Raw genomic sequence first — 26501 nt, 5'->3', positions numbered from 1 at the left:
TCTTAAGCTAGGCACCCTAGCATTTATTTAGACACCTCAGTAAGTGGTCCCACTTTTAGAGGTGCTTTGCACTCACGTTCCACTGACTTCAGGAGTTTTCATCTGATGATAACCATTGTCTTCTCAATATAAACTTGACTAATAACTCTTTACTTTGTGTATTGTTCTCCAGGACAAGTCCCATTCAGACGCTTACTTTGATACTTTATTATCCAAGTTCCACTGTTTCTCTTTCTTTCATCCTAAATGTTTATTTAAGTGTTGCCAATTTCAGCAGATTTTACTGATCATAGAATCGTAGGACTGGAAAGGACCTCAAGAGGTTATGTAGTCCAGTCCCCTGCACTCATGGCAGGACTAAGTATTATCTAGACCACCCCTGACAGGGGTTTGTCAAACCTGCTCTTAAAAGTCTCCTATGATGGAGATACCACAACCTCCCTAGGGAATTTATTCCAGTGCTTAACCACCCTGACAGTTAGGAAGTTTTTCCTAATGTCCACCCTAAAACATCTTTGCTGCAATTTAAACCCATTATTTCTGGTCCTATCCTCAGAGGTTAAGGAGAACGATTTTTCTCCCTCCTCCTTGTAACAGCCTTTTATATTCTTGAAAACTGTTATCACATCCTCTCTGTCTTCTTGTCTCCAGACTAAACAAAACTAATTTTTTCAGTCTTCCCTCATAGGTCATGTTTTCTAGACTTCTAATAATTTTTTTTGCTCTTCTCTGGACTTTCTCCATTTTGTCCACATCTTTCCTGAAATGTAGTGGCCAGAACTGGACTTAATACTCCAGTTGAGGCCTAATCAGCACAGAGTAGAGTAAAATAATTTTTTCTCATTTCTTGCTTACAACACTCTCGATGATACATCCCAAAACGATGTTTGCTTTTTTTTTGCAGTAGTTTTATACTCTTGACTCATATTTAGCTTGTGATCCACTAAGACCCCCAGATCGCTTTCTGCAATACTCCTTCCTAGGCAGTCATTTCCAATTTTGTATATGTGCAACTGATTGTTCCTTCCTGGATGGAGTACTTTGCATTTGTCCTTATTGAATTTCATCCTATTGACTTCAGACCAGTTCTCCAGTTTGTCCACATCATTTTGAATTTTAATCCTATAGTCCAAAGTACTTGCAATCCCTCCCAGTTTGGTATCGTCTGTACACTTTATAAGTGTACTCTCTATGCCATTATTTAAATCATTGATGAAGATATTGAACAGAACCAGAACTGATCCTTACAGGACCCCACTTGTTATGTCTTTCCAGCTTGACTATGAACCACTAATAACTACTCTCTGGGAATGGTTTTTCCAACCAGTTTTGCACCCACCTTATAGTAGCTCCATCTAGGTTGTATTTCTCTAGTTTGTTTATGAGAAGCTCATGTGAGACCGTATCAAAAGTCTTACTAAAGTCAAGATATACCATAGCTACCACTTCTCCCCTATCCACAAGGCTTGTTATCCTGTCAAAGAAAGCTATCAGGTTGGTTTGACACGATTTGTTCTTGACAAATCCATGCTGACTGTTGCTTATCACCATATTATCTTCTAGGTGTTTGCAAATTGATTGCTTAATTATTTGCTTCATTATCCTTGTGGGTACTGAAGTTAAGCTGACTGATCTGTAATTCCCCGGGTTGTCCTTATTTCCCTCTTTATAGATTGGCACTCTGTTTGCCCTTTTCCGGTCCTCTGGAATCTCTCCTGTCTTCCATGACTTTTCGAAGATAATTGCTAATGGCTCAGATACCTCCACAGTCACCTCCTTGAATATTCAAGGAGGTATTTCATCAGGCCCTGGTGACTTGAAGACATCTAACTTGTCTAAGGCTTTGTCTACATTACCACTTTTGTCGGTAAAACTTCTGTCAGGATTGTGAAAAAAACACACCCCTGACTCATATAAGTTTCACCAGCACAAGTGCTGGTGTGGACAGTGTTATGTCTGCAGGAGAGGCTTTCCTGCTGACGTAGCTAGCACCGGTCAGTGGGGGTGATTTAATTATGCTGGCAGGAGAGCTCTCACACGGGAGACCTTAACAGCGGCCTAGCTGTAGCGATAAAGCGGTGCTGCTGCAAGGTCCGTAATATACACATAGCCTAAATAATTTTTAACGTGTTCTTGCCCTATTTTAGTCTCTGATTCTACCTCATTTTCACTGGCATTCACTACGTTAGATGTCCAGTCGCTACTAACCTTTCTGGTGAAAACTGAAACAAAAAAAATCATTTAGCACTTCTGCCATTCCACATTTTCTATTATTGTTTCTCCCCATCATTGAGTAAAGGGTCTTCCCTCTCCTTGGTCTTCCTCTTGCTTCTCATGTATTTGTAGAATGTTTTCTTGTTACCTTTATGTCTCTAGCTAGTTGAATCTTGTTTTGTGCCTTGGCCTTTCTAATTTTGTCTCTGCATACTTGTATTATTTGTTGATATTCATCCTTTGTAATTTGACCTCGGTTCCACTTTTTGTAGGACTCTCTTTAGTTTCAGATTATTGATGATCTCCTGGTTAAGCCAGGGCGATCTCTTGCCATACTGCCTATCTTTCCTTCGCAGTGGGATAGTTTCCTCATGTGCCCTTAATAACGTCTCTTTGAAAAACTTCCGACTCTCTTGAATTGTTTTTGCCCCTAGACATGCTTCCGATGGGATCTTACCTACCAACTCCCTGAGTTTGCTAAAGTCTGCCTTCTTGAAATCCATTATCTTTATTTTGCTGTTTTCCCTCCTACCATTCGTTAGAATCATGAACTCTTCCATTTCGTAGTCTTTCACCTAAGCTGCCTTCCACTTCCAAATTCTCAGCCATTTCCTTCCTGTTTGTCAAAATTAAATCTAGAACAGCCTCTCCCCTAGTAGCTTTCTCCACCTTCTGACATAAAAAATTGTCTACAATACATTCCAAGAACTTGTTGGATAATCTGTGCCCTGCATTGTTGTGTTTCCAACAAATGTCTGAGTAGTTGAAGTCCCCCGTCATCACCAAGTCCTGTGCTTTGGATTATTTTGTTAGTCGTTTAAAAAAAGACTCATCCACCTCTTCTTCCTGGTTTGGTGGTCTGTAGTAGGCCCCCTAAAATGACATCACCCTTGCTTTTTACCCCTTTTATCCTTACCCAGAGAGTTTCAACAAGTCTGGGGTGCTTGACACTTCTTTAAGATGGACAACTCCTTGGTATTATACAGGTTTTTTTATATGTGGCTAACGAGAGGCACAGAAGGGTTAAGCAACTTACCCAACACCGTCTAAAATAAGAAATTGAATTTTCAGCTGCTAATGATAACACCTCCCAGCTGAGCACATATTGATAAGGATGGTAGAATTCCGTTAGTTCTCGTTTCATATCATAACTGATGTAATGTATTGCAAGTGAGGCTTAGGACTGTTTTTGTTTAGATTCAGAAATATATCATTTAGTGTTTAAAAATAAAAATCCTTTTCCTCCCAAGGAGCAAATAGATAGTTGTTCCAGAGTTATTTAGCCTTAGCCTTGATTTTTCTCTTATGTGTTTTGGGGCTCAGGTATTTCTACAGGTGGACGGGTGAATCCCCGAGAAGGAATTGTGCTTCATTCCACAAAGCTTATTCAGGAGTGGAGTTCTGTTGATCTGAGAACCCCGATATCTGATGCTCTGCACTTGCCAGTCTGGGTGGACAATGATGGCAACTGTGCTGCTCTGGCAGAGAGGAAATTTGGGCATGGAAAAGGAGTGGAAAATTTTGCAACACTAATCACTGGTACAGGTAAGTGTGAACTCCCGGAAATGAAAGCACTGAATTCCTGCTGTCTTTATGTCACAGAACAGCTGCATTAGTGAGGGCCTTCCTCCAGTTCCAACATTGTAATATAATTCCCTTCCAGCTGCAGAAAATGTAGGTCCGATCTGGAGCCATATGGAGTAGCTGAATGAGGAGCTCAGCTTGACACATCATCCTAGTAGCACATTGTGGCACTTGGATGGTGGGTCTGACACACTTATTTGATTAAAAAGATACGGACCATTTACACGGGTGTCAGTCACCTCCGCTGAAGAATCCTCACTTGTTAAAAAACAAAAAAGCCAGCCCAAACCAGTCTTGCATATGCATGGCTAGTTATGTCTCTACTAGTGTAGACTAGATGTTAACAGATGTAATCTGGGCTGACCTTGAGCTAAGGATCCTGACTTCGCACATTCAATATCACCACCGCTGCATTGCGCCACCCAGGCCTGCCCACTGCCACCCGAATTAGTGAGGGAAGAATGCTAATGAACAATAAACAATCCTTTGTAATGCAAATCACACTTTCATACTAGCTCTAGGACAAGAATTCTAGATGCACCACATCTGAAGGATGTGATTGACTTCTACTTTAGTATTTACAAGTTTTGATAAGATTTTGCTTCTTAAGGGTGATTTAAATATTTGTTTCATGCATAAAGAATTTAGGACTACTATCAAGGTTCCTTCCCCACTCTGAACTCTAGGGTACAGATGTGGGGACCTGCATGAAAGACCCCTTAAGTTTATTCTTACCAGCTTAGGTTAAATGCTGCCACCACCAGAGTGTTACACAAAGAACAGGGGAAGTGCCCACTTGGAAATGTTCCCCCCCCAAATCCCCTGAAGCATTACTTCCTGGGGAAGGCTTGATAAACATCCTCACCAATTTGCATAGGTGAACACAGACCCAAACCCTTGGATCTTAAGAACAATGAAAAGCAATCAGGTTCTTAAAAGAAGAATTTTAATTAAAGAAAAAGTAAAAGAATCACCTCTGTAAAATCAGAATGGTAAATACCTTACAGAGTAATCAGATTCAAAACCTAGAGAATCCCTCTAGGCAAAACCTTAAGTTACAAAAAGACACAAAAACAGGAATATACATTCCATCCAGCACAACTTATTTTATCAGCCATTTAAACAAAACAGAATCTAACGCCTATCTAACTAGATTGGTTACTGACTTTTTCCAGGAGTTCTGACCTGCATTCCTGCTCTGGTCCCGGCAAAAGCATCACACAGACAGAGAGAACCCTTTGTTCCCCCCAACTCCAGCTTTGAAAATATCTTGTCTCCTCATTGGTCATTTTGGTCAGGTGCCAGCGAGGTTATCTTAGCTTCTTAACCCTTTAAATCCCTCCTGGCCAGAGGAAAAACCCTTTCACCTGTAAAGATGTTTACCCTTACCTTTATATTTATGACAACTACTATGACAGGAGTTATGAACTCACAGGCTGTGACATAATGTCTACATGTGCCCCTCAATAACCCTCTTTGGCTAAATAACTCATAAACAAATTATACCATGACATGGCCAATGAACTATGCATTATAGGTGTAAGTTCATCTTGCCATCCAGGGGCAGGGGAGACTTATGTATTTAATTGAACCAAGTGCATTAAGCAGAGAAGAGATTTGTAATGACTACTCCTTTATTTGGTCCTAATACAGCGATGCACAGATACATATATTTAACCCCTTCCCTTTTAAGATAAGGATATATAAGTTCCCTGCTGAATCCAGGCCATTACATGACTATTCTTTTACTGTCAGAAATTTGTATATGCTTATAGGAATTGGAGGTGGAATCATTCATCAACATGAGTTGATCCATGGAAGTTCCTTTTGTGCTGCTGAACTTGGACACATTGTGGTGTCTTTAGAAGGACCAGAGTGCCTGTGTGGGAGCCATGGATGTATAGAAGCATATGCCTCTGGAATAGCCTTGCAGAGAGAAGCTAAAAAACTACATGATGGTAGGTGTATTTTCTACCCTCTTTTTAACATAGTTGTTCAATCTTCTGTGATGCTGCTTCTGAAGGAGCTTCAGCGATGGTAAAATTGGATCATAGGTTTAATAAGTGTGAACCTCAGTAGAGAGAGAGAGCATGTAGGGTGGGATTTTGGAAAGTGCTGCACTGGCCTAATTCTGCTCCCAATGAAGTCATAACCTAGCTTTAACTCATATGTATTGTGTTGAATTCAAAATATTCCTTAGAATTTTTTTTTTCCTAGTTTCAGGGTTAGTAACTCCCCTCCTCCCCCCAGCAATTAATGCTTACAGCAGCAAGAGCACTAAAGTAATATATTGTGATACTTTTAAAGGCAATGTTACATGTGAGCTTTGGAAAATTATATTTCTCTGGACTAACACACCTTTGTACATCTTGGATTTTAGATCTCTCAGTGGCATGTGGCATGTTATTTCTACTACTGCAAATAGTTAACCTTCTTACTAGCCACTTGGCTGTTTCGCTATGTCCTGTTGATGAGCTCAGTTGTTTGTTCCTTGTGGAATTGGAACCTCTCATCAACAGCTCCCCAGTCTTGAATACAATGTGGACAGTTTCTGCTCTTAATTATATTTTACATCTATATTTGGAGTGATTGATTTGTAAAACAAACCAGTTTGCTATCACAATGGAACTGTCATAATTAAGGCCCTGATCCATCAAACAGCTACTCACATGAATAACGAGGCACCTGACTAGCCCCGCTGAGTTCAGTGGCACCACTCACATGTATGTTTGCAGCATCAGGGCCTAAGTGTGTAAATAAGGTCTGTCTTTCTAAAAGTTACCTTCCTTTTTACAGATGAATAACATAGATACAAACGCCCTGTTATTCCAACTGCAGATTTGTTATTAATGTTTCCCTCTGGGCTTTCTCTTCACCCCAAATAGAGGACCTGTTGTTAGTGGGCGGAATGTCAGTGAAGACGGAAGAGACCATTAGTGCTGTGCATCTCATTCAGGCAGCTAAACTTGGGAATGCAAAGGCTGAGAGCATTCTCAGAACAGGTAAGAAGCTAGACCTAGGGTGGGAAACCCTCTTAGGGTATGTCTACACTACGAAATTAGGTCGAATGTATAGAAGACGGTTTTGTAGAAAGCGTTTTTATACAGTTGATTTTGTGTGTCCCCACACAAATGCTCTAAGTGCATGTAGTCGGCGGAGTGTGTCCACAATACCGAGGCAATTCTCGACTTCTGGAGCGTTGCACTGAGGGTGGCTATCCCACAGTTCCTGCAGTTTCCACCGCCCATTTGAATTCTGGGTAGAAATCCCAGTGCCTGATGGGGCTAAAACATTGTCGCGGGTGGTTCTGGGTACATATCGTCAGGTCCCTGTTCCCTCCCTCCATCCGTGAAAGCAAGGGCAGACAATTGTTTTGCGCCTTTTTTCTTGAGTTACCTGTGCAGACGCCATACCATGGCAAGCATGGAGCCCGCTCAGCTAACCGTCACCGTATGTCTCCTGGGTGCTGGCAGACATGGTACTGCATTGCTACACAGCAGCAGTTCATTGCCTTTTGGCAGCAGACAGTGTAGTATGACTGGTAGCCGTCATCAACGTAGTCCTGGGTGCTCTTTTAACCAGGAGCCTGGGTAAACGTGGGAGTGACTCAGCGAGGTCATTTCCCTTGTTTCGTCTCGTGGCGATTCAGTCCCGCACTGTCTTTTAATCTGCAGCTAGCAGAAGATGATGGCCAGTAGTCATACTACGCTGTCTTCTGCCGAGCATCCAGGTGTTGACGATGGCTAGCAGTCGTACTGCACAGTCTGCTGCCAGCAAGATGTATATAGATGAAGTGGCTCAAAACAAGAAATAGACCAGATTTGTTTTGTATTCATTTTCTCCTCCCTCCATCCCTCTGTGAAATCAATGGCCTGCTAAACCCAGTTTTGAGTTCTATCCTTGAGGGGGCCATTCAGTTTCTCGCAAAGCCACCGCCTTTGTTGATTTTAATTCCCTGTAAGCCATGTCGTCAGTCGCCCCTCCCTCCGTCAGGGCAACGACAGACAATCGTTCTGCGCCTTTTTTCTGTGCAGACGCCATACCACAGCAAGCATGGAGCGCGCTCAGATCACTTTGGCAATTAGGAGCACATTAAACACCACATGCATTATCCAGCAGTATATGCAGCACCAGAACCTGGCAAAGCGATACTGGGCAAGTAGGCGACGTGAGTGATGAGGACGTGGACACAGACTTCTCTCAAAGCACGGGCCCTGGCAATGTGGGCATCATGGTGCTAATGGGGCAGGTTCATGCTGTGGAGCACCAATTCTGGGTTCGGGAAACAAGCACAGACTGGTAGGACAGCATAGTGTTGCAGGTCTGGGACGATTCCTAGTGGTTGCGAAACTTTCGTATGCGTAAAGGCACTTTCATGGAACTTTGTGACTTGCTTTCCCCTGCCCTGAGGCGCAAGAATACCAAGATGAGAGCAGCCTTCACAGTTGAGAAGTGAGTGGCAATAGCCCTGTGGAAGCTTGCAACGCCAGACAGCTACCTGTCAGTTGGGAATCAATTTGGAGTGGGCAGATCTACTGTGGGGGTTGCTGTGATGCAAGTAGCCAACGCAATCAAAGATCTGCTGATATCAAGGGTAGTGACCCTGGGAAATGTGCAGGTCATAGTGGATGGCTTTGCTGCAATGGGATTCCCTAACTGTGGTGGGGCCATAGACGGAACCCATATCCCTATCTTGGCACTGCAGCACCAAGCCGGTGAGTACATAAACCGCAAGGGGTACTTTTCGATAGTGCTGCAAGCACTGGTGGATCACAAGGGACGTTTCGCCAACATCAACATGGGATGGCTGGGAAAGGTACATGACGCTCGCATCTTCAGGAACTCTGGTCTGTTTCAAAAGCTGCAGGAAGGGACTTTATTCCCAGACCAGAAAATAACCTTTGGGGATGTTGAAATGCCTATATGTATCCTTGGGGACCCAGCCTACCCCTTAATGCCATGGCTCATGAAGCCGTACACAGGCAGCCTGGACAGTAGTCAGGAGCTGTTCAACTACAGGCTGAGCAAGTGCAGAATGGTGGTAGAATGTGCATTTGGACGTTTAAAGGCGCGCTGGCGCAGTTTACTGACTCGGTTAGACCTCAGCGAAACCAATCTTCCTACTGTTATTACTGCTTGCTGTGCACTACACAATATCTGTGAGAGTAATGGGGAGACATTTATGGTGGGGTGGGAGGTTGAGGCAAATCGCTTGGCTGCTGGTTACGCACAGCCGGACACCAGGGAGGTTAGAAGAGCACAGGAGGGCGCAGTGCACATCAGAAAAGCTTTGAAAACCAGTTTCATGACTGGCCAGGCTACGGTGTGAAAGTTCTGTTTGTTTCTCCCTGATGAAACCCCCCGCCCCTTGGTTCACTCTACTTCCCTGTAAGCTAACCACCCTCCGCACTTCCCTTTGATCACCGCTTGCAGAGGTAATAAAGTCATTGTTGCTTCACATTCATGCATTCTTTATTAATTCATCACACAAATAGGGGGATAACTACCACGGTAGCCCAGGAGGGGTGGTGGAGGAGGGAAAGACAAGGCCACACAGCACTTTAAAAGTTTAAAACTTATTGAATGCCAGCCTTCTGTTGCTTGGCCAATCCTCTGGGGTGGAGTGGCTGGGTGGCCGGAGGCCCCCCCACTGCGTTCTTGGGCGTCTGGGTGAGGAGGCTATGGAACTTGGGGAGGAGGGCGGTTGGTTACACTGGGGCTGTAGCGGCGGTCTGTGCTCCTGCTGCCTTTCCTGCAGCTCAACCATATGCTGGAGCATACTGGTTTGATCCTCCAGCAGCCTCAGCATTGAATCCTGCCTCCTCTCATCACACTGCCACCACCTTTCAGCTTTAGCCCTCTCTTCAGCCCGCCACTTACTCTCTTCAGCCCGCCACCTCTCCTCCCGGTCATTTTGTGCTTTCCTGAACTCTGACATTATCTGCCTCCACGCATTCATCTGGGCTCTGTCAGTGTGGGAGGACAGCATGAACTCAGAGAACATTTCATCACGAGTGTGTTTTTTTTCACCTTCTAATCTTTGCTAGCCTCTGGGAAGGAGAAAATCCTGTGATCCTTGAAACACATGCAGCTGGTGGAGAAAAAAAAAGGGACAGTGGTATTTAAAAAGACACATTTTATAGAACAAGGGGTACACTCTTTCATGGTAAAGCTTGCTGTTAACATTACATACATAGCACATGTGCTTTCGTTCCAAGGTGGCATTTTGCCTCCCCACAGTGCATGGCTAGCCCCTCCCCCCTCCCTGTGGCTAACAGCGGGGAACATTTCTGTTCAGCCACAGCCAAACAGCCCAGCAGGAACGGGCACTTCTGAGTGTCCCCTTAAGAAAAGCACCCTATTTCAACCAGCTGACCATGAATGATATCACTCTCCTGAGGATAACACAGAGAGATAAAGAACGGATGTTATTTGAACGCCAGCAAACATACACAGCAATGCTTTGTTCTACAGTGATTCCCAAGTATGTGCTACTGGCCTGGAGTGGTAAAGTGTCCTACCATGGTGGATGGAATAAGGCTGCCCTCCTCGGAAACCTTTTGCAAAGGCTTTGGGAGTATATCCAGGAGAGCCACGAATGCCAGGGCAAATTAATCATTAAATATGCTTGCTTTTAAACCATGTATAGTATTTTAAAAGGTACACTCACCAGAGGTCCCTTCTCCGCCTGGCGGGTCCGGGAGGCAACCTTGGGTGGGTTCAGGGGATACTGGCTCCAGGTCCAGGGTGAGAAACAGTTCCTGGCTGTTGGGAAAACCGGTTTCTCCGCTTGCTTGCTATGAGTTATCTACAACCTCATCATCATCATCTTCCTCGTCCCCAAAACCTGCTTCCGTGTTGCCTCCATCTCCATTGAAGGAGTCAAACAACACGGCTGGGGTGGTGGTGGCTGAACCCCCTAAAATGGCATGCAGCTCATCATAGAAGCGGCATGTTTTGGGCTCTGACCCGGAACGGCCGTTCGCCTCTCTGGTTTTCTGGTAGGCTTGCCTCAGCTCCTTAAGTTTCACGCGGCACTGCTTTGGGTCCCTGTTATGGCCTCTGTCCTTCATGCCCTGGGAGATTTTGACAAATGTTTTGGCATTTCGAAAACTGGAACGTACTTCTGATAGCACGGATTCCTCTCCCCATACAGCGATCAGATCCCGTACCTCCCGTTTGGTCCATGCTGGAGCTCTTTTGCGATTCTGGGACTCCATCATGGTCACCTCTGCTGATGAGCTCTGCATGGTCACCTGCAGCTTGCCACACTGGCCAAACAGGAAATTGAAATTCAAAAGATCGCGGGCCTTTTCCTGTCTACCTGGCCAGTACATCTGAGTTAAGAGTTCTGTCCAGAGCGGTCACAATGGAGCACTCTGGGATAGCTCCCGGAGGCCAATACCGTCTAATTGTGTCCACAGTACCCCAAATTCGACCCAGCAAGGCCGATTTCAGCGCTAATCCCCTTGTTGGGGGTAGAGTAAGGAAATTGATTTTAAGAGCCCTTTAAGTCGAAAAAAAGGGCTTTGTCGTGTGGATGGGTGCAGGGTTAAATTGATTTAACGCTGCTAAATTCGACTTCAACTCCTAGTGTAGTCCAAGGCTTAGAATGAGAGAGAAATTCTCAAAGCTGTAGAATTGGTATTTCACCACAGCAGGCCAAATCCTCAGTACAGCTGTGATGTTTCTACAGAATTACACTTGAGTGAGGGATCTGGCCCTTTAGGCGTGGCGTCATGGATAGGAGTGGTACCAATGGCTAGTGGGGAATTGTGAAGAGAATGGGCTAGTGATCCTGTCCTGTCTCCAACAGACTGTTATCTGGGACAGTGTTAGAGATTTGGTTAAACAGATTACAAATTGCATGGTCATGGGACCCTTCGCTATTTCTTTTGGGATTTCCTGCTCCAGGGGATTAGAATATTAACACATCATGCTTTTCCTTTTCTTGTGGCAAGCAAAATAGCTCTGGCTTCACACTGGAAAAAAAGGACAGGTTCTGATCATTCAGTATTGGTATGGGAAATTATGGGACACTTCAGTGATGGGCCAATAAATATATATGCTAGGCAACCAAAATGAAACCGTTTCTATGAAGCGTTGTTCCAGTTTATACAATACTTTACAATGCACAGTTTTTCTGAGTTTTCAAAACAAGCATTAAATGTAACCAGTTTCCTTATGTGTAACCAATATAGCCGACGGAGGTATTTTCTTTCCTTTGTTCTCCCTAGCACGGCAATACGTGTTGACTTCCTCTCTCATCTATATCATGGTATAACATTACCCAGCTATAAACAATTGAATTTTTCTTTTACTCTTGAAAGAAAAGAGGATGATGAGCACAAGTGTCCCAGCTAGCTGTCCCAGTATTCTACACTAACACTTTCTCTCAAGAAAAGGAATACATTCTGTTGTAATTCTGGTGTTCTGGATAGAAAAATTATAAATTACTCCTGAGGGAATTCTACAGAAAAAAGTTAAAAATTCTGCTCACAATATTTTTAAATTCTTCAAATTTCATTTGTCAATAAATAAATGTGGAGGCTCCAGCGTGGCAGTGGGAGATCACCCTGCAGGGCCCTCCCACCCCCACCCCCACCTCCTTGGGGCATGGACTTGGCAGTGAGACTGCACCTGACTCTGAGACAGCACAAGGGCTGGGGCTGGCCCAGAAACACCCCGGGGCCCTGCCCCTCCATGCCTGGCACACTAGGATCCAAGTGTGGAGGGGGGATCCAGGTTTCTGTGTGGCCCAATCTCAATGAACAGGGGCTCATTGGGGTGTTACTTTCACTTTCATAGAATATCAGGTTTGGAAGAGACCTCAGGAGGTCATCTAGTCCAACCCCCTGCTCAAAGCAGGACCAGTCCCCAATTTTTGCCCCAGATCCCTACATGGCCCCCTCGAGGATTGACCTCACAACCCTGGGTTTAGCAGGCCAATGCTCAAACCACTGAGCTATCCCTCCCCCTGGGTGCAGGGGCAGTGGGACTCTGCAGTGGGATCCAGGTAAAGGTGATTGGGACTCAGCAGGTTTGGTCTAAGTGTGGGGGGATGGGGCTCAGAAGGTGGGGTCTGGGTCTAAGGGGCTCAGTGGGGGGGGTTGGGTGCTGGGGGAGTAGGGCTTAGTGGGATTTGGGTCCAGGTACCGCTGTTTGGGGCTCAGTGTGGTGTGGGTTTGGATGCAGAGGACTCATCAGGGTGTGGGGTGGTCTGGGTGAAGGGGTGGGGGTCCTGATGCAGGGGGTGAGGCTTGGCGGGATAGGGGTTCAGGTGTAGGGGTAGGGTGACCAGATAGCAAGTGTGAAAAATCGGGACGGGGTGAGGGGTAATAGGTGCCAATAAGAAAAAGCTCCGAATCCCGGGACTGTCCATATAAAATTGGGACATCTGGTCACCTTATGTAGGGGACTCATGGGGGCGTGTCTTGGTGCAGAGGGGGTGATACTCATCAGGGAGGTCTGGGTATGGGGGCTCTGGATGCACCAGGGTTGGGTGGACCAGGGAGCAGCTCCCCATACAGTGACCCCTCCCACTGTGGCTGAGAAGTGATGGGGGCGGGAAGCAGGGGCAGGGGGTGTGGATCTTCCTGCAGCCTGGGGAGGTTTCTGGGTGTGGGTCCTTGCAGAGAAAGAGAAGTTGAGACTGGCCCAGCATAGGAGCCCCCAGCCGAGGTTACCGTAGCCCTGCTTCTGCCCCCACTCCCTCCCCACAGACACCCAAAACAACATGCCTGCACTGCTGGAGAGGGGTGCATGACTGTTCCTGCAGTTTCCCTTTGCTTCCCTATCAGAAAGTCATTTTTCTGCGGGGAAGCAAAGAAATCTGTGGGGGACATGAATGCTGTGCGCATGCAGTGGCACGGAATTCTCCCAGAAGTAATTAATGTGTTTAGAGACATTAGGTCAGACCCTGATGTTCAGATTCTTCTGTGATATTGTCTTTTTGCTGTAATGTCTCTTTCCTTTGTTTTCACAGCTGGCACAGCTCTAGGCCTTGGAGTGGTGAATATCCTGCACACCATGAACCCCTCTCTGGTGATCCTTTCGGGAGTTTTAGCAGGCCATTACATTAACATTGTCAAAGACGTGATCCGTCGGCAGGCTTTGTTCTCTGCTGAGACAGTGGATGTGGTTGTCTCAAATCTGGCGGACCCTGCTCTGCTTGGAGCTGCTAGTCTGGTGCTAGACTACAGTACACGCCGAATATACTAGGTACCTGGGGAAATTACCGAAATGGACAGTCCAGCTGTATAACTGTTCTGAGGGGGAAAAATACTGTGCCCAAAGTATTTCCTGCTGACCATCAGCTTTATCTTCTGTAGTAAAGCAGACTAGTGTTTTAGGTAGTTAGTTACTACTTCAGTATTTCCTTATTGTAGTAATACCTCTTTGTATTTTTTTCTACATTTTAGCCAAGTTCAGATGAAGTAATGTGCATTTCCATTTTGTTGTTCACCTCTGTAGCTTGGGAGCTCAGGTGTTGCTTAAGCAATGCTAGAAAGACTTATCCATAAGCACATTCCAGTGTTCTCCCGGGATATATTTGGTGAGGTGTGCCAAGTTCTAGACAACACTTGGGGACCCTGGTCCTGTCTCGTAACTATGTAAAACTAGAAAAGCCTGCAGACAAGTACTGGTTTGGTTTGACTCAGCTTTGAATTTCCTCGCCCTCACGCACAAGTGGATGTGCTGCAATCCTAACCCATAGGGCGTCATCCCGCTGGGTGGAAAGAACACAGAGGTTGCCTCTCAGGAGGCAACTGTGGCAGCCAGAGCTCCTCTCGGAGAAGGATTCTTTTTGTTGTTATTTATTTGTATTGTTGATGCCTAGGGGTCCCAGTCAGGGATCGGGGCCCTGTTTGTGAAAAAGGAAAGACTGTCCCTGTCCACATAAGCTTACAAGATGCAACATGTGGCCAGACAAACTGGGGAGTGTGGGAACAAGGTAGCAGAGTGTCATCTGTGCCTCCTCAGCAATTGGCAATGACCAGCAGTGAGTTTTTTGAATTTGACCTGTTCCACTAATTTGGATGTAGGTTAGGGAGGATTTCAGTTTCTCCGAGTTGCTGGTCTGCCACAGCATGAGTCTGTCCCATGTTAACATGCCAGGATTATTCACGCCTTCGTTGCCTGTCGGCTGGACTACTGCAGTGCAAGAGCCCTGAGCATGAAGCCATCAGCACTCAGGAAACTCCAGCTGGTACAGAATACTGCAGCACATCTCCTTGGAAACCCAGGCTACCACAAGCACATCAGACCTGCCCTCTGCTCCCTAAACCAGCTTCCCGGTATGGACTACTCAATCACGTTCAAGGTCGTGGCTCTTATCTTCAAGGTGCTCTGTGGCTTGAGCCCAAGGTATCTAAAAGACTGCCTAAAGTTCTGGTATGAAGATCATGATTGACAACTGCGCTCCTCTGGCACAATGAAACTTTCTACCCTACATGTCGAGCTTATCTGAGCAGGAGAGACAGCCTTCTCATGAGCCGGCCTGAGTCTGGAACAGACTCTCCAAGAAATGAAACTATCACAAACCTCCCCACCTTCCGCTCCAAGCATCAGAGGTATTTCTTGGACCATGTCTTCTCTAGCATACACATGCACCTCCCCCCCTTTCCAGTATATCTGTGTGTATGCTAGTATAAAACTTCCAGAACAAAACACACTTCTCCGCATCGAGGGGGATGAGCAAACCGCCATGTGACAGAGGTTCGTCCCATTGCTTAATGCGCTGCTGGAAGGTGCACAGATACTATGGAGCTGAGCGCCCATATAGAACAGGCTAGCTGACGAGACTGTAGCTCCTCATCCAGGGTGGAGAGCTTTCAGCTCCCTGTATGGTTCTGTCCTGTTATGAGGATAACATATAATCTCCCCTCCAGCTTGCTCCTGAATGAGCAATCCTGCGTCCTCTCTGTTATCTTCAGCCACCAAAACTGCCTGCAAATGGACGGGATCCCTCCTCCATTCTAGTCTGCAAGGATGCTGCTGCAGCTCTCAATGGAATGACGTTGCTCAAAGCCAGCACCAAGAACTAGCCCATTTCCCAGCCCCATGAGAAGTTTTTAATCATCTCAGACAAAGGCTTCTCTTGCCTCAGGAAAACTTCCCTTGTGGGGACCTCGCAGTGTGTCCTTCCTTGATCCCTCCTGAAATCTTCTGTTTCTCCAGACATTGAAAAAGCCAGAAACACTCTAGCTAGGACTCAAGAAATATTCAAGGAAGTGACAGGGCCCCTTCCCTCCTACTCTACTAGCTCAGAACCTTAAACACACCAGAGAGCTCTGGGGCTCTGAGCAGCGTCTCTGTGCTTAATCCTGAGAGCTGGAACTCTCAAGCAGCTAGGCCCTAGATCGTTGGGGCCACGGTGCCCTCCATGCAGGGCCCTCAGTTATGGAATTGGCTTTACCCAGCTCCCTGAGACTTTGCTGCCCTGCAGGGCCCTGAAAGGGTGGAGGGGCTAGTTTTCTTTTGTCACGCTAACATGTTAAATGGAGAGTGCTCTTTGGCAGACGGGGGTTAAATATTATTTCAGGTGCCCTTGGAGAACCTGCCCCTTGTGCTCAGTATAAACTGGACAATAAATGTAAGCCCAAGCCTCTGCATCCCTAGGAGAGGTCTGAAAAACATCTCCAGGGTGCTCACTTACACCATACCAGGGCTGAGGACAGACCTCAGAAGAGGCAGTCCAACATGATGGCATCATGAATGGATGTGCACGCATGGCCCAGACTTCCTCAAGGCCGTTTGGGAGTTCATCCTGCAGGGAATAGGGCCAGTGGGGCTTCCCTGCCAGTGGAAGTCAGAAAGGCACTCTTGCGAAGGACAGTCAAACAGGGGAGAAGGGCAGCCAGACTTACTGGGGTGCCAGCCGTGCAATCAGCCTTCCTGGAAATCTATAAATAAGGTGTGTGGCGTGGAGTAGCAGATTTGAACCACCAGCACTTTGCTGCAGCAGAGGACACTGCCCCCGTGCATGGGCAGAGGGCATAGTCAGGCCCCTAGGAGCCAGGCATGTGAAGTGGGCGCTGAACACCAGAGCAAAGAGAACAGTCTGTGCCCAGTTAAACATTCCAGTTAGCAACGCAAGAATACAGCACTGAGACCTTAGACTCCAACCCACGTTCCCCAATGCTCAGGTACTTTGCAGAGGTGCTGCATTCTCTTCTCTCTCAGACCACCAGTATCTATCCCAGAATGACACCGACTGCACCAGGGATGGTCGCTGTTCTCTGTCAAGGAAACAATCAAGATTCTACTTGCAGGGCCCAGTGTGCCCTCCAAACCTGATGGGGTTTGTCCCCCCCCCTTTTTTTTTAAGAGAAAGAGGACACTTAGCAGAGGATGGGGGATGTGCTGAACAATTCCCTAGGAGCATCCCTTTGACGCACAGCGGTGGTCTGAACAGGGTCGGAATGGCTGCATGTGAGATCCTGCCTGCTCTTCAGCAAAGTCCCCTCTTGGCTGCAGCTTTATGGGCATTCAGAGCTATGTGGTCCAAGGTACACACCTGTACTAAACAAGCGAGAGGGCTTGGCTTCCCTTGCAGCAGGGGTAGCCCAGGCTGTTGCAGATCAGAACCTCAGTGAAGAACTTGTTCAGAGTAAGGTCCCTCTGAATGGGTGGTTTCACTGCTGCTCGCTTCCGTTACCCAGCTAGATGTGCAGCAAGCCTGAGTAAGGCAGGGAGTAGAGCACACCAGAACTAATGCCAAGGAAGAGGCCACGGAGTTGAGTGATTGTATGGGACTGAAAAAGAGAAAATGGGAATGGGGGAGAGGGAGGGTGGATGATAGGTGCGGGACACTGAGCAGAGAGCCATGTAGAGGCCCACCACTCTGCAAAGGAGTCCAAAGTGCCAGGGGACACTGGGCTGAGGTATGGGATAGACTGGCTTCACAGAGAACATCCCCAGTGAGCTCCCTCTTCCTACGGTGGGGGGTGGGCAGCTGGGCCAGTGGCAGGAAGGTGACAAGGAGGCCTTGTGCCTGTAACATGGTGTGCACTGGTAAGGAGAGGTGGGGAGAAGTGCAGCCAAAACCTCAGCAGGAGGAGCAGTGTTTGGCCTCAGTGAGCCACACCAGTGCCATGTCTGGCCTCATGGCTCCAAGAAGGAGCTGCTGATTTATGACCTGGGCAGGTGGAAAGACAGCACTTAATGGAAGACTGGCCCTGCACTAGCCATACAGGTTAACCTGGAGCACAGTCCACCCTATCATCCTTAAACCAGCCCTGCAAACATGGTCCAAGGCACAAAGTGGCCTTACCTACCCTCTGCTCAATGCTTAGGAATGGGGAAGTGGCCAGGACTGTACCCTCTTGTCCAACTGGTGACTCTCAGGGGTGTGGAAGGTAGGCATTGCAAGGCTGCGTTAAGCATTCAGTGGGGCCCTTTGTGTAAGTTCTGGGGCCAGTTGTAATATACTAGGCTGCAGTGTTGGTATCCCCATGAATGAAGGAAAGAGACCAGTGGTGCTCCATAGTGCCACTGGCTGCTGGGCCAGGAGTAGCAGCTTTTCATAAATGGGCGGGGGAAATAAGGTCTGGGGGAAAGTTTGATCAGACCTGGGATTTTATGACCACCCCTGCCCCTGCAACTTTCTTCTCTTTTGGTGAACTTATGGGAGGGGTACTGTGGTGCAGCACTAGGGGATACACACAGGGCCTGCTAGTAAAGGCCCAACATCTCAAAAGTGCCCAAATCCCATTGATTTCAATACTAGTGAGGGGGCCTAGGGGCTTTAGAAAATTTCACCTGCTGTCTATCTGGCTCTTTAAGCACCTAAATACCTTTAAAAATCTGGCCCCAGGTGACTTGGGTATGTTCAGAAATGGGACTTAGAAACGCACTCTGTGTTAATTGGGTCCCTAGCACCGGGCAGGAGCTATATGTCAGTGCAGCTGCTACAACCGTTCTCCCGGGATTTCCCCTTTAGAAATCAGTGATGGTGCACAAAGGCGTCTCTTCAATTAAGTAACTGGGTGGGGCTTTGCGAGAACAAGATGGTTCAGCTTTTCAAGGGGCTTAAAGCACTTTCCAATGAATTGCCAATCTAGTGTGTCTGACTTACAGCAAAGTAGAGGGCATTGTTGCACTTGAATAAAAAACACAAAAAAAGGTGTAAAGTTCACAATGCTGGGAAAGTAACATGGGGACATTTGATCTTTGTTCTGTTGTGACATGAGAGCTGCATGTCCTGTCTGTTGTGTGGGATGCTGTGGAGTCGTCTGTGCATTGTTTGTGACAGGGGCAGACTATCTGCATGTATTGATTGCATATCTTCAGGGAACACATGCAACTGCTTGAAAAAAATCCTTGGTCAACAATGTTCTGTAGTACTATTGATGCTACACTGAACTTATAGGAGGAATGTTCCTTTTTTAGGCAAGAACCAGCATTATGTAGTAAAAATGTTAGAAGCTTCAGTGAAAACACTGAAGACAAACAAGGTCCTTGTCTATTTAGAGCTGTTTTAGACAGGTAAGCCATCTGTAACTTAATTGGTAATGAGAATCTAATGGTAGGAGCATGTACTTGTCCTTGCAGATTTTGGTACTTTTACTACACTGTTTCTATATAGAAAGTCAGTTGAAAATGGTTTAGGAGGATTGCTCACTCATACTGAGCAAGATGAGTGGATTTACTCTCATTCATACCAGTTATCTTCCTACTATTTACGGTTTCTGGGTATTTGTTAAACTTTCAGTTATCTGGATAGTTCACTCATTTTAATTGTAATGTTGCATGAACTGTACTTTGTAACAGACAGACTGATGGGATATTCAACATGAAGTTTTAAACACATGGACTTCAGTGTTTTTTTAAATTGCTTAATGAAGAGATTAAGTATTATCCCTTTCTTGTATCTCACTTTTTCCTGTTTGCCCCAAGAACTTCCCTTCTCCTAACATAATAGAGTTGGTTGAATGCACGGGTACTCAACTACCACCACCTAGTTCACTTGCCTTGCCTTCCAGCTATTATACGAGGTAGTGGAAAGAACTAGCTCTCAGTAATTGCTCATACATAAGGCAACTAACATGGCTGGCAGTTGCAGTATATCCATACCTCCTTGCTGCAAAAGAAGTGTATATGCTTAAGGTGAATGACAGATTCTTCACCCTTCCCATTTGATCTACATGTTTCCCATTTGATCTACATTTGGACACTCTTGGGGAGCAATTGAAAATATTGGGAATTTGTCTCCAAAAGACAAAGAGGGGACTTGATGCAGTTATGAGATCTTGCTCTACCTTTCTCACACAAAGTAGAGGCACTCAACAAAACTTATAAGTGGCAGATTCAAGATTGATAAAGTGCTTTCACATAGATTGTTATTCTTCCCACCCCCACAGTACCTGACCACTTTAATACCTTTATCCTACCACTCCCCTGTGATGTCACTCCCTTTCCTCTCAGTCACCCCAGCTGGGCTTACAGGACATAGAAGCACATGGAGCAAGCCTACCAGCCTGCCCCTTTCCTATTGCTGACCAGCAGCTGTCTCTGAATCAGCAGGAAGGGAAAATAAGCAGGGGCCTTCAATACATTAGACCAGCAGATTGGCTGTGGGCAGCATGGCTCTATAGCTGCTCCTTTCCCCTAGAGCTTCCATCTGGCATGCTAGTTAGCTAAGATAGCCAGGATGGAGCTAATGTTCCCAAGTCAGTTTCAACTGGTTGTTGCAGAGAGGTGCTTAACTGCTTGAGATTAGAGCCACAGGGGGCTTTAAAGGTGTGGTCATTGCCATCATGCAGCAAGGTAGATGTCCTCCTACCCACTGGTCTGTCACCTCATTGTAATGCCACACACAGTGGGTGAGGCCAGTGCTTTAGATCTTCTTTGGGAAAGTTAAACTGCCACTATAACAAGGCTAGAAGTTTGCTCCTGGACACTATCCGAATTGATCATTTCCCCTTTAGAAGGGGAGATGGGGAAGCTACCTCTGTCTATGAAAAAAAAGAGGACAGAGATGTAACTCTTTAACAGACCTTTAATACCAGTACAGTTGAGAGTGACATCTCAGTGCACAAGAGTACAGAGAGACTACAGTTCTGGAGGTTCTCTCCTCCTATTTGGGACAGAGGAAGGAAACATGAGGAAGAACATGCAATCACAAACAATGATCAACTCTAGATACTTCATGAGGTTTGGTCCAAAAAAACATTTAAACATAATTAATCCAATTACTGCAAACACAGCTTCTCTGAGTAAGGTTAAGATATTGCATTTGTAGTGTTTCCATTGTGCTTTTCCTTCAGCGAACCAGTGGAGCCTGCTTGAGTGAAATAAGGATGGAGCGCATGCGGGACACATCTTTTGCCTGCTTACTAGACTTGGGATTAAAGTCACAGAGCCGAGCCACACGTTCCCACTCGGTGCCTGGGGAAGTTTCTTCCACATCATTCACAAAGGCTTCTTCAGCTGCCCTAGAAGCAATCCAATATTACATGTTAATGGTGGATCTGTATGCCTCCTGGAAGCCACTCCTTTCCCTCCATAGAATACAGTTCAGTTTTACACATGTCATAAGAAAAATGTAACCTGACAGCTGCTTGAGAACATTAAGGCTTGTTAAGCTCCCCGACCCCAACCTTGGAGATGAACAGGTTGCAGTAATCTGCTATGCACAAGCAGTGCAGAAAATTGCTGTGTAAAATGTTGGAATACAGGTGTTTGGTTTAAGAGCAGTTATGCAATCTTCGCTTAAGTATGCACACAAAGTTTAAGACACTGACAGACAATTTAAAGCAATGCCTTGGTACATTTATTGTTTAAGCCTTCAACTTTTATCAGTTTGCTTTGGACATTTGCCAACTGGAAGTTTACCATCTACTGAAGTGCAAGACTGAGGAATAACTTCCATTTGGTTTACAGATACTCCAAGGCGTGCAGGCCACCGTAAAACTGTGTGCTGATGGTTCCCAATGGTGTAGAGAAGCAGCGTGGATTGAAGAGGAATTTAAGTCATAGCTCCCATGCTTGCATCTGCTATAGACTTACGAGGCATGTTTTGGCAAAGGGGAGGGTTACACTGAGTTCAGCTAAAAGGATAACATTTCCCCTTCTTTTATCCCAGATGTACTCAGTGAAGTCTTTTCAACGGGTAGGTTAGCAAACAATAAGCAGTGTTATCCTTTTGGCATCCCCGTGCTGCTAGCAGCGTTGCTCCAAGGAACATGTAACCCTTTGGTGCCTAGGTTAAGCAAATTGTGGGGCCCTGGTAGCCGCATAAGGGCTAAAGCAGTAAGCACTTTGAGAGAAATCAAACCAAATCCATCTACTCCAACAAGCAGTACAGAGAAAGCAATGACAGTGATCATCCTATGGAAGGGAAGGGGCAGCACTGGGCACAGGGACGATTCGAGTACAAACACCACTGAAGACAAGGGTCACTACAAACACTGCTACTTCATGTGACAAGACACTTAAGGGGGGCAGTGAAGATTTTTACTTAACTGTTCTAGGCTGTAGCAAGGATGGTTTATGTTTGTGCTTAAAGGTGAAGAGAAGAAAAGAAACAAGGAGAGAAAGTTTAAGTCAGATATAGAAAATGAAAATGAGCTTAATGCAGATGATAAGCTAGCTGGACATGCACTAGCAGCTCAGTCTACATTCAGGAAACATGCTGCCAGTTTTAGTCTGCAGCCGTTACACGGCACATTGCCTTTTGCATTGGCTACATGGAGACTGGTACAGGAAACAAGTGTTTTAATACCACGTCTTTCAGTGGAAACTTCGAGACTTCAGAACAAGATCAAACACCACCTGTAAATCCAGCATTTCACAAGTCTTGGCTTACATCCACCTACAGTTAGGCCATCAATTCCACAGTGCAACTTCAATCTCAATTCACTCAGACAAAGCCATACTACTGTTCTCACCAGTACACCTTTAAAAGGTGCTTTAGTATCTGAAATGGTCATCTTTGAATTCAAGTCTATAAATGTAAGGGAAGAAATTAAAGCATATGAACAAGCCAAAAAAAGCCACATTGTAATCCTTAAACCCATTAGTGAAAATGCCCATCATTCTTTGGGGGTTGGAAACCAGGGCTTTTACTTAGAAAAAAGTAGAGCTAGACTGAAAGGCCCATGGGCTGGCTTGTCTGTCTGCACACACAGCATTGTTCTCCAATGTTCTGGCTGTCTGGTTTCATATGCTGCATGTAATGGTGCTTTCACCACTCTATCCTTTGGGAGACATTCCCATATGGGTAAATACTCAGATGAAACTGGGCGAACAATCCTAACTTCCTCTCCACCACCCCGATTGCATATTAAGGCCTACTTTTCCCACAATTGACTGCACAGAGTTAAGTGCTAAATAACTGGCTTGATTTTCAGAGGTACTGAGCACTGGACATTCTCACTGACTTCAACACAAGCTTTAAGTGCTCAGTACCTCTGACAGTCAAGTTAAATCCTTTTAGACCTCCCTCAAATCAAGCCCTCCAGCCTCAAGTGTTTGTTTGTAGGAAAGTGTTGCTTTTCTATTGAAGATCTTGTCTGTAGAGGTGGCTAGGGCCAAAAAGCAGCATCTGGGTGAGAAAGTACCAACACAGGAGAGGTTTGTTACCTCCATGCTCATAATACACCTTAGTGTGCAACCAAGCTTCCATGGGCCTGGAAGCAGGAGTTTAGTCTTGCTGTCATTTAGCAGTGTATTATTGGTGGTACGCGTGCTGCATGGGTTAGTACAAGTGATATCCAGTACGTCTCAGATGACCCTCTAGAGATCAAGGGGACATTTCACTCTTCAGTATTGCAGCTCAAATACCATGCTGTATTGTGTGAAGAACTGCTATATATACACCCATCAGCCTCTGATGCTGGACTCCAAATACACAGTGTAATGTAGTCACCAGATATATTAACTGTCTCTGAAGGATAACGAAGAGGATCAGACAGATAATTAGTAGTTAGGCAACATACACATAACCAATCACGTCAGCGAAGGGTTGTTTGTAGAAAGCTTCATCTGCCACCCTGGGCAGCAAGTAGTCCAAGAGGAAGGCAAGCAGGCAGGAGAAAAGAGAGAAGAATGAGAAGCAGAGAATATAGCAGAAGACAGGTTAGGTAAAACAAGAGAACTGTATTAAACTAGATACCAAATCAGAGTGAATCTGTAGTTGGAGTCAATATGCTGAGCTGGAAAGTGACTAATATTCAGTTGCATGTTCTGCATCAAGTTTTCCCCATGGAGGAACAGCTCGACAAACTTTGAGATACCTAGCTGTAGACTGGAGACTCTGGACTAGTTCAGGGAGACAGATCAGGATATACTGATTTAAACCAAAGCTGTGTAAAATCACTGATTTTACAGCAAGGAGGAAACCTTGATTTAAATGAATTTGTTTTCATTTGTACTTTTTATTTATTTTCATAGAATCATAGAAATGTAGGGCTGGAAGTGACCTTGAGGGGTCATCTAGTCTAACTCCCTGCACTGAGGAAAGACCAAGTAAACATTGACCATTCCTGACAGATGTTTGTCCAATCTGTTCTTAAAACCTCCAATATGGGGATGAGAATTCCCTTGGAGCCAATTCCAATACTTAACTACTTTTGAACTGTAAGGATAGTTAACTTAAATCTCCGTTGCAGCTGATTAAACGTATTACTTTTTGTCCTACTTTTGGACAACATGGTATTATTTGTAGTTTGTTAACTGATTTCTAGTTACCATGCCCTTTGAGATTTTAGAGCTAGTAGATTCTCGCATATCTAGTTTTGAATTCATAGATCAGAAGATGAAAACAGTTGAGAGTTGAAAAAGCAGGAAAGCTTGGTTTCTTAACTTTGAATGAACTAGTCATTGCACTGAATCATTTCAGTTTATTCTAGTCAAAAACATTCTCTGCACCTGCAAGGGACAACTGCTGATGCAGCACTTCAACAGATTCAGCCAGTGACTTCCACCAGCTCAGTGATTTGACTCTCTAAACCTGGAAAAAATGTTCTAGATTTCTGTATAAAAATTAAAGAGATCTATGTTAGGGTCTATGCTTTGTTTGTTTATTTATTTTTAATAAACCTGTAATTTAAAAAAATTTTAAATCAGATTTTTAACCACTCCACACTTCAGCGTGTATGTCCACTGTATTGGAGACCTATTTAGTAACTTTGGATGATCCCACTTTTCCATCTGGAAGTCTTACAGAAGAGCCATCCGAAGGGCTGTAAAGATGGTCAATCACACCCATTTGGGCCTATGCTCTTCCAAGTTCACCATTACCACAATGGAGGAGGGGAATGAACCCCTCTTTCTACACTCTGAGCTCATCCCCCAGTTACAAGTTCACATCAGTTATCTCAGGGTTTACAGTACCTGAACTCCAGGACTGAGCTAAAGGACAGGCTTTGATGACATTTTGAACTTCACTGTCAGTCTACCCAGCAATGTGTTACTCAGACCGTCAGCAGGAAGATGTGAGCAGTGTGGAAATTTTATTTGCATGAGAAATAAAGAGTAAGGGGTGTGTGCTAGAGTTCAGAGGGGAAGCCCTCCATTTGATTATTACAAAATATTACTCTTTCCAACCCCATGGGAGCTTCAGCTCCTCTTCCACCTCACCAAAGAACCAGGCCTGCCTCTCTTGCTCCCATCATGCAGAGGCTTCTCACCTGGGAGCAATGGTTAGGTGAGGGAGAGATAAGGAGTTAGACTGACCCCCTTCCAATGAGGGAGTTGCCCCACGAAACTCGTTTAAAGAGATCAAGTGGACCATTTGACAAATCTCTGTACTTCCAACTCAGTTTTCCTATCTAGTGGGCAAACCATTGACTGGTATGAGGGGTTTATTCTTAAGAGCCCGACTTCTATATCCATTTTAAAAATTAAGACTATAGTAACGACTTTATATAGCATTGTTCAGCAGCTGAGAAGGAGGTATGGATCCGCGTTCATGTCGCATTCCCTGTCAGTACCTGGCCCAAGCCAGGGAAGCTAGTGATCCAATCAATGGACCAGACTCAGTGATGAATCCTGGTCACGTGCCACCTGAGGCACGCTGTGCATACGCAGAGAGAAACAGAGGTTAAGAATTATTGGCCAGGTTTACAGCAAGCCAGTGCCAGAGCTGGGAGCAGAACCCAAGACTCATCTCCCTGCTCGAGCCATTAGAACACGGCTACAAATTCAAGGAGGTCAGAATTATAATCAGAGAGTCAGACTTTGGGTCAAAGTCTGCCACACCACCATGCATCCTGTCACTAGAATTTTATTAGTATAGGAGGTCACCCCTCGCTGGGGTATTGATACCTTCCAATCAATCAAGTCTCTACCCACCCAGCTGGCAGAACAAGAGGATTTATTTAAACTTACCCCGTGGGGGTGCTGAAGTATTGAGAGGTTATTGTGGGAAAGCCAAAAAATATGTTCTTGCCAGCTAGGCTGAGCAGGCCAGTCACAGAATATCAGAGTTGGAAGGGACCGCAGGAGGTCATCTAGTCCAACCCCCTGCTCAAAGCAGGACCAATCCCCCACTAAATCATCCAGTCAGCACAAATTAAAAATCTTACCTTTGTGCTGGCTCTAACTACACTGACATGCTAGGCCACATTAAGCAAGGTCACATCTCCAGGTGCCAAGAACATCCTCATGGAACAGACCACAAGATCTCTGATAAGATGAAGACACCCATTTACAACTAAGAACCCCCTTCACCAATTGAAATCTTACTGACAGTTCCC

General features: G+C 45.5%; 2 protein-coding genes across 15 annotated transcripts in view; one reads left to right on the top strand and one right to left on the bottom strand.

The window, feature by feature from the left end:
- Positions 1–26501, top strand: part of GNE (glucosamine (UDP-N-acetyl)-2-epimerase/N-acetylmannosamine kinase) — a 70308-nt gene that overhangs the window by 42072 nt on the left and 1735 nt on the right. For 10 of the 12 annotated variants that reach the window (XM_073345764.1, XM_073345773.1, XM_073345765.1 and 7 more), the window contains 4 exons: positions 3538–3759; positions 5574–5756; positions 6684–6800; positions 13784–23826. In XM_073345764.1, coding sequence (XP_073201865.1) covers positions 3538–3759; positions 5574–5756; positions 6684–6800; positions 13784–14019 — 758 coding nt within the window. In that variant the 3' untranslated portion in view covers positions 14020–23826. Of the gene's footprint in view, positions 1–3537; positions 3760–5573; positions 5757–6683; positions 6801–7832; positions 12850–13783; positions 23827–26501 lie in introns of those variants that run through there. The other 2 variants (XM_073345763.1, XM_073345767.1) reach the window with 2 other exon arrangements.
- The window catches only part of CLTA (clathrin light chain A), a 24589-nt gene continuing 18870 nt past the window's right edge, over positions 20783–26501 (bottom strand). Inside the window, exons 5-7 of one of the 3 annotated variants that reach the window (XM_073345778.1) lie at positions 23742–23795; positions 22267–22302; positions 20783–21236 (exon numbers count right to left, since the gene is read on the bottom strand). In XM_073345778.1, the coding sequence (XP_073201879.1) occupies positions 21065–21236; positions 22267–22302; positions 23742–23795 (262 nt within the window). In that variant the 3' untranslated portion in view covers positions 20783–21064. The remainder of the gene's footprint in view (positions 21237–22266; positions 22303–23741; positions 23796–26501) is intronic. The other 2 variants (XM_073345776.1, XM_073345777.1) reach the window with 2 other exon arrangements.

This window comes from Lepidochelys kempii, chromosome 5 (assembly GCF_965140265.1).
Source record: "Lepidochelys kempii isolate rLepKem1 chromosome 5, rLepKem1.hap2, whole genome shotgun sequence".
Lineage (NCBI taxonomy): Eukaryota > Metazoa > Chordata > Testudines > Cheloniidae > Lepidochelys > Lepidochelys kempii.
Note: the sequence above shows the minus strand (reverse complement) of the source record. Positions and strands in the feature narration are given on the sequence as shown.